This window comes from Lycium barbarum, chromosome 7, assembly GCF_019175385.1.
Source record: "Lycium barbarum isolate Lr01 chromosome 7, ASM1917538v2, whole genome shotgun sequence".
NCBI classification, from domain to species: domain Eukaryota; kingdom Viridiplantae; phylum Streptophyta; class Magnoliopsida; order Solanales; family Solanaceae; genus Lycium; species Lycium barbarum.
In genome coordinates, this window is record NC_083343.1 from 35,040,579 (window position 1) to 35,053,234 (window position 12,656).

At 38.0% G+C, this 12,656-nt stretch overlaps 1 protein-coding gene across 2 annotated transcripts; it reads right to left on the bottom strand.

Moving 5' to 3' along the window:
• Positions 1 to 3,770: 3,770 nt before the first annotated feature.
• LOC132602228 (chaperonin CPN60-2, mitochondrial-like) lies at positions 3,771 to 8,966 on the bottom strand. 2 transcript variants are annotated; one of them, XM_060315186.1, is made up of 8 exons: positions 8,093 to 8,966; positions 7,865 to 7,996; positions 7,161 to 7,229; positions 6,937 to 7,014; positions 5,705 to 5,800; positions 5,500 to 5,595; positions 5,312 to 5,415; positions 3,771 to 4,071 (listed from the first exon to the last, which is right to left on the bottom strand). In XM_060315186.1, the coding sequence occupies exons 2-6, from the start codon at positions 7,919 to 7,921 to the stop codon at positions 5,539 to 5,541; spliced, it is 357 nt and encodes a 118-aa protein (XP_060171169.1). In that variant the 5' UTR covers positions 7,922 to 7,996; positions 8,093 to 8,966; the 3' UTR covers positions 3,771 to 4,071; positions 5,312 to 5,415; positions 5,500 to 5,538. The 2 variants fall into 2 exon arrangements, with proteins under 2 accessions (XP_060171169.1, XP_060171168.1); XM_060315185.1 differs by having other exon boundaries at positions 7,865 to 8,966.
• Between the last annotated feature and the right edge of the window lie 3,690 nt (positions 8,967 to 12,656).

Consider the following 12,656-nt stretch of genomic DNA (forward strand, 5'->3'; position numbering starts at 1 on the left):
AGGTCAAGATTCCTAAATGCCCAGCAGCCTCCTGTTTATAAGTGTGGCCGGCTTTACACCCATAAACAGGAATCTACCGGACACGTTCTGTAGACAACCCGTAGGACGAACTGCTCTGATACAACTTTTGTCACGACCCAAACCGATGAGCCGTGACAAGTACCCGACCACTACTGGACAAGCACTCCTGTGCTTGCATTTATCTTTCACTGACTGTCTTGGGCCCATATACAATCTGTAACTGTGCTATACTGTCTCCCGAACAATCAACATAAAAGACATCGTACCGGGAACTCACGGCCAATGCATACATATAAACATAAACACTAAGAATAACAGCGTGAGCCGATTTGGCCGCTACACATATATACTGTACAACAAAATACACGCCGACGAGGCTGCATAATATCACGACTACATATCACTGTCTACAGACCTCTATGGAGTACAAACTGTAGAAATGATAGGAAAAGACCCTGCCGTACCCATATATGTACGTAACCGAATAGCATACCAAAAGGGGTGTAGCTCCGGATCAATGGAGCGTAGTAACTGCTACTGAGATGAGGTCCTACTGCTGCGAATCGTCTAACTGGCTACCTGATCCTGCGGGCATGAACGCAGCGTCCACAAGAAAGGACGTCAGTACGAATAATGTACCGAGTATGTAAGGCATGAGTAGTAATATAGTAAGGGATATAAAGTATAAATAATAACAGAATGGAAATATAGAGTATGCCGTAGAATAAAAGAGTGACCTGTACATATGAGTGCCTCTTAGGGCGGATGCCATGCATGCTTATCTTTCTTTGAAAAACATTTCTTGTTCGTATATACAGAAAATATGCCGAGGAACGTCGGCCCGATCCATTTAACCACATGTGTCCCGCGTCTGTGCATCCCGCGTCCGGGATGATAAGTTAAACCAATTGATCAGGTGGCCATGCGTGTATAGCGCCACTTCATTTTTCCCCATATTCCCCATATATATATATATATATATATATATATATATATATATATATATATATATAAGCAGCATGCAGGGGAGATCCCAAGGAAAGTTATGTTTCTATCGGAGTGACGTAAGGTCGGTAACCTCCGATTATATTATGGAATAATCATCATGGCTTTGTCTCACCTTGAAGGTACAATTATTATAAGGTGAGACTATCAATGAAGAATAGCATTAAGAGAACATAGAATAAGATCATAAATCTTATAAGGCGTCAATTCATATACTTTGGAATCTTTAAAAATAGTCATCATCCATGAATAAAATTGAGAAATCAAGAAATAGCTCAACATTCTTATATCGTCATTGAAATCGTAAACTTGGAACCTTTAAACCCGGAATCATCATCATCATAATCATCGTAGGAAAATATGCTCATCTTTGACATCATCATCATGATTGTGAAAACAAGTTCATCGTTGTTATCATAAGAGCTCACGGAGCCATAAATCTCTGATTAAGAAAATAAGAACATTTTGGAAGACAATTATGAATTATTAGGAAAGGGATTATGCCGTGGAGTCATGAACATCTAACTTAACAAGGAAGATATGGAAACATTTTTGAAGTCATAACATCGAAATCATGCCTTTGAAAGAAAGGGGCGAGACTTAACATACCTGCTCAACCTCCTAATGGCTACGCTTATGTGTCCAAGCTCGTAAGTCTACATTTAAGAGGATTTACACTAACGTTAGCCTCATTATCGCACACTTATTCCAAGTTTCAAATCAAACTATTCTATATTCTACCGAAAATCAGGTAGCATCTCCCCTGTTTATATGCCCAACCCGAATGCTCAATTCAACAACCAACACAACAATAACAATACCAACATCAATAACATCATTCACAAATCAAATTATTCCATAGAACATCCCATACGGTGTTTGTCCCATATTTCCACCAACAGAAATAATTTACAACAATTTAACGACTCCTTCTCCGTAAATAAACCAAGATTAACGTTAATAACAAGAGATTCATACCTTTCTTTGGATAATAATGCTATATCTTAAGTCCCCCACCTTGAGCTTAAGCCACAACGCGTTGATACATAATTTTGTAGTTGCAACTATACGCCGTCTGGAGAGGAATTTGGGAATTATACTTGGTTTTGGGCTAAAATGTTGGTCTTTGGAATGTTGGGGAAGTATCTGGAATATTTGAGGAGTTTTTGGTGTGTTTGGGACGAAAATGAGGGGGTCTCCCCCTTTTAGTAGAAGTACAGGTTCTGCCTGGACCGGCTTAAATTCCCTTCAACGCGTTCGCGCCCGCTTTGGGCGCGTTCGCGCTGGTTCAGTTTTTCTGACTGCACCTTCATTCAGTAAAAAGGTCATAACTCTTGATCTCGATATCGTGTGAGGGCCCACGACCTATGGTTGAAAAACTAATTCAATTATCTACAACTTTCATTCTTGGTGTTTTCCGAATTCCAAACTTATAATATCGTTTTGGCCACTCCAAGTCAGATCATCCGAAAATGTTTCCTTAAATCGTCCTTTTGGAGGGCTTATGCTCATTTTTGGCTTAAGGCTCCTTCTTAGGACTTGCTCAAATTTCCATGTATTACTCATATATCTCTTCATATGTCCTTTATAAAAATCTGGTGTGTGGGCCCCACTTTGCTTGCAGCAACGAGGGCTTTTCATCAAGTGCCATATGAACCAATTCACCCCATATGGTCTCCAAATGTCATATATATGTTATTATTACATTTTTATAATATAACCTTCATCCCAAATCTGGGCCTCAAAATTATTCAGCGCGTTCGCATTGTGTTGGCTCTTGGCCTTCTACGCGTTCGCGCCACTCCCTGGCGCGTTCGCGCAGACCATTTTGTTGGTCTACCAGCCCGACTCGTAACGTCCATATCTCCTTACCCCGATGTCCTATTGAGGAGCGGTTTGTTGTGTTGGAAACTAGACTTCCCAAACTTCACTTTAGACTTTTGTTTCACTTCAAAATTCTTAATATACTAAAACATATTCTTTCTTCCAGTTAGGCAAAAATTTCCGTACCAAACCTTGCCCAACTTTCCTTCAAAGCCTCGAAAGCTTAATCTCCTTAGTTCACTAGTTTTCCAATCCTCCTATAACCTGTTACGCGAACTCGGACTCTTATAATCGTAACACGAGCACCTATGATCTTGCATCTTCTCGACAATAACTCTGATGTCTGCAATTGAATAGCTAATACCTAACGAATCTCAACGTATAGAAACTACGGGGTGCACTACTAAAAAAACAGCGTTTAGTGACGGACGTATTCCGTCGCTAATCAGCATATATCTGTTGCTAAACATGTGTTGCGACGGATTAGCGACGGAATGTCGTCTGTTACGATTTTGCGCGTTGCTAACCTATTAGCGACGGAAAAATAAAATCTGTAGCAAATATAGCGACAGAGTAGCGACGTATGAGATCCGTTCCACATTATAGAAACAGAATATTTTGTTGCTATTGTTATGAATTCCGTGACTAATTTCATATTTCATTTCGTCGTTTTAGTAAATTCGCGATGAAAACCATTGTCGCTAATCCGTCGCAAAATATTTGAATTAATTGTGCCTGCATTTAGCGACACTACAATATTTGTCGCAGTCTGTAGCCTACTGTTTTCCCTCTAGCAACGACCAAAATTCGTCGCAAATCTGTCACAAATATTTTTCTTCCATTTTGTTTTTTTAAATGCACCTGTTGTAACATACTAAATACAAATTAATAAATACCCTTAAAAATAACTGACATTCACATAAAATAATATTTATAAAAAAGATTCAAAATAGATAACGGAATCCTAATCGTTTAGTCCAAAACACCGACAACACCAAGCTATCAACTACCAAAAGAACCCACACATCCATCAAGTATTGATAGTGCATAATTTTGTTCTTTCCAGCAAAAAGCAGATAACATAAAAAACTAATGCATGGGTGAAGGACTACGATATATTCTTCTCTTCCTTGTTCCCCCAGCAGCTTTGTAATATGCTTCACATTGATCAATATCAGACTGAGATTGTGATTTTTCCCATAATATTTCTTGATATTTTTCCTGTAATAAGTAGTGAAATTAAAACATCAAGAATACTAACCATTCAATTTTACCAAATAAAAAGAGAAATGAATTCCAAAGATAAGGGAGCAGATATATTTATCCATTTTTCGTTGGAATTGAAGTCTCAGGATGACCAGCAAAAAAGAGTTTCATACAACTTGGATATAAATGATCAAATATGTGCCGAAAGACTAAGGCTAAGCAGCTGTTTAGAATGCATATGGAGGCAGAAGGTTTCTGATGTGGAGAGGAGAGGGGAACACTACCATCATGTTCAAGTCCTTAAGGAGGAGAACATGGTGGTAATTATTACTAACTCTTTCTTCTTTTTTGCATGTTTGATCTCTACATGCAAGCAAAAAAACATCAGATGTTCAGAAAATTTGAAACTTGTATGTGCTAATGATCCTAAGTATCTTGGAAATGAATTGGTACAAGCCTGTTTCAAAATTGATATCATACTACTTTCTATTGATCCTACATTTATAGGAAATGATATGGAAATATTGTACTTTCATACAGTTGCTGGTGGGATATATAGCAGGATACTATATGGCCATGATCAGCAACAGGATTCTAGGAGTTCAAATTATGCAGTGCTACATATTTATTGTGCCACTGATCCTATTCATCTTGGATATGAAGTGATACAATATTGTTTCGCTAATGGTTACTCTAGTACATGGAATTGGAGCATCTGCTGCTGGTTTTTGTAATAAATAGTAGCATCTTTTTCACATTAGTACATCATGCAATTCATATGATAACATCAAGTATGCGCAGTTCAGCAAATGCAGGTGTGCAAGGATAGTATCGCCGAATGATGCACTAAGGGAACAAATTTGGGACATTATTTGTATACATAGATATGAGTATGACCACCTGGGAAGAATAGCAAAGTCCAGTTTACTAAAAGTTGCTGCTGGTTTCACCATGGAATACTTCATCATTTCATTGCACTAGTTTTTTGGTTATTTTATGATCAAAATCTGGTTTTTATCATTGGTTATAATTCAAATTCTGGTTGGTTGGACTTTAGTCAATTGTAGTACCAATTTAAGTCATCTTATAAGGCTTTATACCAACAACGACAGCACCCTCTACTCTTGCATTAGAGGGTATTGTATGTACTGGTGTCTGCAATCATGAGTTAAACCATGGCATAAGTTGTGATCTACTCTATTTCTGAGGGGTTATATTGTAGACTAATTAACAAGAGTTAAAGAGCATAGCAAACCTTTAGAGCATTCTGAATGATTTGTACACCAGTCTTCTAGTCAAAGTTGGTTGTTGTTAATTTATCTAACTCTTTTGCTGTGTAAAGAAGAGCAATGCCACCACCTGCAAGTAAAAAAAAAAAACATTACTCATCTCTAACTATTTAGTTATTCCCAGTTAGCAAGGGAAATATGAGAGTGCAATCACCTGGAACAATTCCTTCCTCCACAGCAGCCTTTGTAGCATTCAAAGCATCAGTGACTCTTTCTTTTCACCAACCTCAGCTTCACTAGCTCCTCCAATCTAAAAATCAATCCAGCAAAAATTAACATACATTGTACAATGGCATGTTGATTGAACTAACAGTTGCAGCATGTAGTACTCATTCACAAGTTGCAAACAAAAGGCATACCTTTAACACAGCGACACCTCCTGAAATCTTAGCTAGTCTTTCCTGCAACTTCTCCTTGTCATACTCAGATGTGCTCAGTTCAATGGTTGATCTAATCTGCAAATACAAAGAGCACAAGTATAAGCTCAACACCCCATCACTACTACAAAAAAGCCTTTTAACGGCAAATATTTAGTGGCTAGTAGCTAATTGCCGCTAGTTTCTTCTCTAACTAATGTACTACCGACAATTAAATGTTAGCCGCTAACAAGCAACTTTCGGTGGTCTTGAACTATTTGCTGAATGAACTACTTTACAAACTGGAGAAAGAAGTCAGCGCTGCTAAAAGTGATCAAGAAACTTCTTCACCAACATAAAAGATTGCAAATGGACCAACCAGTGTTCATACTAATGGTGTTAAGAAGGATCCCCAGGCTTACATACGCGCACAAGAATTTCCAGGTAAAGCCTGCTTGTCTTGGCAATGCTGTCATTTCTGGTAACACATCACTTGAAATGTCATTAATTATATTCCCCTTATTTCTTTCTTTTTTTAGTTTCATCTCCCAGACCTATTTAAGCTGGGTTGTCTAGTACTCTGCACTTCATGATTGGGTCTTATATTTAGTCTTGCTATGTACTTTGTTCAATCTCTATCTACAAACAGGACCTAAAGTATATTTTGAATGATATTAATGAACTGTTGGTATCCAGTAAGGATCTGCTTTGAACCCATACTTGTAATGACCCATGCTACATGCAAACAATATTATATGAGATATAAAATTAGTGAAGCCCACTAATATAGTCAGAATGACTTCTCTGTTGTCATTGATGCTGATCTTCTTGAGTTCAATTTTTTTAATCTTTATAACAAGACAAAAACAATGTAAAATAATATTGTCTCCTTATCCAAAAAAAAGTGAACTAATAGTCTCCTTTAATTTGACGATGGTTACATGATGCCTAAAAAAAAGATCTGGTAAGAGTTGCAGTTCTTTTATCTAATTTTATTACCTATGAATCTAAGTTAATTTAGAGTTAAGAGTTAAAGGCAATACAAGGTGATGATAACTATATTTATCTTATCTATCCTACACTCCCCAACTTTATGTGAAAGAACCCCAGTTAGGAAGGCACACGAGTTTATACCAAGGTAGCTTTATATTGCCGCTAAAAGGCTTTTTTGTAGTAGTGCATGCTGAAATGCGGTACTTGTACACATATGGGAGCAAAAGGAAGCAAGATAAAACCTGTTCACATCGTTCCTCTATGGACTTCTTCGCACCAGCACCATCAAGAATGACAGTATCATCCTTGGAGACAGCCACCTAGAAAAACGAATGCATGAGTAGATTAACTAGAAACGCCAAACAAAAATCACATTATGCACAATTTTCTCAAGCACTTATACATTCAAAAGAGAACAATATACAAAAGAAGAACCAACTACAGGAAAATGGTGCAGCAAAAATACCTTTTTACATGTTCCCAGCATCTCGAAGTCCATATTTTCAATGCTCAGTCCAAGCTCTTCTGTAACGACCTACCACACATAGCAGTAACAGAGAGCGAAGCTTATCGACAGCTTCAAATAATTTTCAGCTGTACAATTTAGGTTGCATATGCCCTTAATGAGTACTTTCACTGTGTTACTGTTTGATCTAGTCTAATGACATGCCTAGATAACGACTTTCATGTTTCCATTTTTAGAAAATTAAGAGCTTGTGTCTCTGATATTGTTGAATGTTTTTTGTATAAATGGAAGCATAGATCCAATAAATGACCAAGTCAAATGAAAGACAACAGAGTCTCATCACAAACCATCAGATCAACACAACATTTAATGTACACATGTACGAAAATAGAAGACTGTAATTTGCTAAAAACAAGAACATTTCACCAAAACTAGATTCTTAGCATGAGTTTTACTTGAGCACCAAGTATTCCCTCCAAGGGTCAAAACAATTGAACTTTACATATCTGGAAACTACATAACATAACAGGTACTATAAGTCACAATATTTTATACTAAACATTGTTTACATATAAATATATGAACAATCTATGTAACAAACAGTGTGTATTCACTAATGGGGTTGAATTGTTTACATATAAATATATGAACAATCTATGTAACAAACAGAGTGTATTCACTAATGGGGTTGATAAAAAATTCACCTTTGGACTCATAGTGACTTTAACAGCATCAACAAGTTCTTCAATACCTTGAAGCATTGCAGCTCGAGCTTCAACACCAAATCTAATATCCTTTGCAGCATAACTTCTACTGCAATTTAACCTTCCACCAATCTGCAACAAAACCATTTATAAACAGACAATCCAAAATACAGCTCTTCTTGATCTATACCAAAAAAAAAAAAAAGTATCTTGCAAAATAGTACTCACTTGTTGGGTGTTGGTTCTTGCCACTCTGTACAAAACAAGAAAATAGGTATTTGTTAAAAGTAATAAAGATTACATTTTTCTAACACAAAAAAGAAAAACAAGAAAATGGGTATTTCTTAAAAGTAATAAAGAATACATTTTTCTAACAGAAAAATCCAAGTTATAAAATCTGAATCTTACCTGGCTTTGGAAGCAAGATTTGCTACAAAACGATACATTTTGCTAATGAGAAAGGCTGCTAAGAGAGAAGAACAAGCTGAAATAACTTATTGAAACAGAAAATATCATTCACCTTTTAGTTAAAAAAAATGACAAACTGAAATAAAAAAAATCGAGTAAGAAACTCAGTTCACTAACACTGATTTCAAATCACAGAATATAAAGAATGTTGAGTTTTTCAAGTTTTTTCTCGACATGCAACGAATTAAAACAAACTTTAACTACCAAATAATATTATCCTACAAGATTTAGCACAAACAAAGGTCGAATTTCCATTTTCATCAGATTTTGGCCGAAATAGAGATTCCCAACACTTAACCTTCAAATAAATTATATACCCAACAGTTTTAAACACACCCAACTTCGATTTTAGCCCAAAAAACACTTAAAAGACACTCTGTCCTTTAGATAATAAGCAAGAAAACACAGATATTTTAATTTCGTTTTAGATTTAATGTCAGAAAACACAAAGAAGGATATAAAGAAGAAAGAAACTGCCCATAAAACATAGAAAAATCAAAACATACCTTTCCTTTAGATAAAAGTTGCAGTAGAAGAAGAGAAAAACACAATAGCAACCCTAGATTCACATTATTTTGATCTATGTTGTGCTCTCTCTCTCTCTATGTTAGCAATTTGTCACAGTCTATCTCTCTATCCGTGTTGGCTGCTGTGTTTGGAAATGAAATAATGTTTACCCTAGCTAAGAGATATCTTTTTTTTTTACATTTAACGACGGAATAGCGACGGATTTTATATTCCGTCGCTAAATAATACATTCATTTATTTTAATAATTAATATTGCGACAAAATATTCCGTTGCTGCAAATATATATTCTTTTCTAGAAAAATTAAAGGCCTAGCGACGGATATTTCGTTGCTGAATCCGTCGCTAATTAAAAATAAAATTTGTCGCGCCTCTTCTGTTGCTAAATCTGTAGTGAAATTTAAGGCGCTAAAAATTCGCGCTAATTATTAGTAACGAAACTCAGTTTTCGTTGCTAATCCGTCACTATATAATGAGATAAAATTTTAGTTGCTTTTCTTGCGACAAAATGAGAAATCTTTAGCTAATCCGTCGTTAATTAGCGACAGAATATGGACTGTCGCTAATATTCCGTCACTATACGCTGATTTTTTAGTAGTGGTGTAACATGAAGACCGTCTTCGAAATATCTTTCTCCCTAACCCTTACCTGGTGGTACCCTAATTTCAAGTCTATTTTTGAGAACCATTTGGTACACTGCAACTGATCAAATAAATCATTGATTCTTGGGAGCGGAATTTTTTTTTTTATCGTCACCTTATTCAGCTGTCTGTAATAAATACACATTCACAAGGAGCTATCTTTCTTTCTTACAAATGACACAGGTGCTCCCTACAGCAATGAACTCGGCCTAATAAAGCCTTTCTCGAGCAAATCCTTTAATTGCTCCTTCAACTCTTTCAACTCTGCAGGAGCCGTTCTATAAGGAGGAATAGATATAGGCTTAGTATCCGGTAGCACATTAATAGCAAAATAAATCTCTCATTCAGGTGGAAGGCCTAGAAGCTTGTCCGAAAACACATCTGGAAACTCATTCACTACAGGGACAGATTGAAGAGTTGGCAACTTTGCTTCTGTATCCTAAACTCAGACTAAATGATAAATATAACCTTTAGCAATCACCTTCTTTACCTTAAGATAGGAAATAAACCTACCTTTCGGCGACGCTGTATTGCCCTTCCATTCTAGAACTTGCTCTCCGGGAAACTAGAAACGAACCATTTTTTCCCTACAATCAACATTGGCATAACAGGAAGCCAACCAATTCATACCCATGATGACATCAAAATCTACCATTTTCAGCTCAATAAAATCAGCCATAGTGTGACGGTCGCAAACTACAACCACATAATTTCTATGTACCTGACTAGCTATCACTAGGTCACCAACGAGTGTGGACAGTTCGAAAGGTTTAATTGACTCAGATTCCACCCCAAATCGACTGGCAACATAATGAGTAACATATGATAGTGTAGATCCTAGATCAATCAATGCGTATACGTCATGAGAAGATACCGATAATGTACATGTGATAACATCGAGGGAAGACTCGAGATCCTGTCGTCCAGCCAGTGCGACTCGAGATCCTGTCGTCCAGCCAGTGCATAGATACGATGCTTAGGACCACTAGAACTGGACGCTCCTCCTCTACCCTTAACACGGCCTGCTGGTATCTATGAGCTTTGCCTCGGAGGGCATACAGATGATGAAGAACCAGCTGCTGATCCTGTCGGATGAACTATACTTCTACCGCCTCGAAATAGACATTCACGCATAATATGGCCTGGCTGACCACAAGCATAACAAATATCTAAATCGAACCGGCACTGTCCCTAATGTAGCTTACCACACTGAGTACATCGTGGTAAGGTTGGTCTCATCTGGCCTAAATCACCCCTATACTGAGAACCCGAAACTGTAAAACTCTGACTCGATCCGGAGTGAATAGGTCGATCAAATCTCTGACCTGCAATTCGTGGAGGTGCACTAGCCACCGACTGGCCTGAGTGCTTAGAGTATTGCTGGCTCTGACCCCCTCTAGACTCACTAACAGGACCTGAGGATCTAGCCTTCTTACTATAACCCCTATCATACTCACGCTCGCTCCTCCGCTGATGCTGCCGCTCTTCCAAATTCTGGGCATGGGCCTGAATGCGAGAAATATCCATGCCTTTTTAAAGTGAAGCCATCAAACAGTCATCAATCAAATGTGGCCCCAAACCAATCATAAACTGGTGTACGCGATCCCCCATATCAGCTACCATGGCTGGATCATACCTAGCCAAAGAATTAAAACAAAGGCTATACTCTAGGACACTCATATTCCCCCTGTCTAAGATTCAAGAACCTATCAGCTCTAGCCTCTCGAACCTCTAGCGGCAAATAATGTCGGAGGAAAGCATCTACAAATGCTTGCCATACTGGTGGAGGAGCGTTAACTCCCCTACAAGATATCCGAACAACATACCAATGAACCGCAACATCTTGCAATCTATATGAGGCCAACTCTACCGATTCAACATCCGAAGCATGAATTACCCGCAATGTTCTCAACATTCCATCTATGAAGCTCTGTGGGTCCTCATCCAATTTTGACCCAAAGAATTTTGGAGATTTCAAACTAATGAAATCACGGGCTCTGGCACTGACAGCTCTATCACCATGACCCGTACCTTGCCGCTGGTCCTGTGCAACGATTAACTGGGTCAACAAATAGATGGCCTCTCTCATCTCATAGCCTGAGGCATCTGGTGGAGGAACTAGGGGCATTGGAGCTGGAGCTGAGGCTCCTTCATGCTCTTCTAAAATGGGTGAAGTATGAGACGATCGAGATGAAACCTCATTCTGAGACTCGCCCTCCTCCCGTTCAATCCTCCTATCTGCCACAGTCTTGCCCTACTAGGTTGTTGTAGCTTTTTTCTTCACAGGCATCACTGAAAGAATAACACACGGTTAAGAAAAGGGAAATTCTTATCTCATGGCTCTATAGGACGATCTATGATAAAGAAGAAGGTCCATCATTCCTAAATGCCCGAAGCGTCCTGTTTATAAGTGTGGCGCGCTTCACACCCATAAACAAGATTCTAATAGACACAACTCGCAGACACACCCTAAGACGAACTGTTCTGATACCACTTTTGTCACGACCCAACCGTACGGCCATGACGGGCACCCAGAGCTAACCTACCGAGCACCTCTTAACATACTTCTCATAATTTTATCTAGGTGAGTCACATGACTAACTCATAATTACCACAAACTGAAGAGACACAAGTTCCATCGAACATATGCATATCAATACAAACATCATCAACTAAGCCCATATATATAAGCTTACAAGGCTACCAAAATGATATACAAAACGTGACCCGATAAGGCTATGGAATATCTAGATATGTACGTGTGTCTACGAGCCTCGACATGGAGTATGTAATATCATAAAGACGGGACAGGACCCCGCCATGCCCAAGTATATGCACAAAAGAATAATACCAACTAACTGCAGCTCTGGATCAAATGGAACACTGCTATGCAATCACTGATGAAGCAGCCTAGGGGTTTGGTCAGTCTCCCTGTATACCGGCGGGCATGAACGCAGTGTCCACAAATAAAAGGACGTTAGTACGAACAATGTACCGAGTATGTAAGGCATGAATAGCAGCATGACGAAAGCATAAAGATAACATAAGATAAAGAGAACAATTTATACCTCATAATACCTCTTAAGACGACTGTCATGCATACTTAACCTTTCTCTAATGAAAAAATTTCATACATATACATATAATAATACCATAC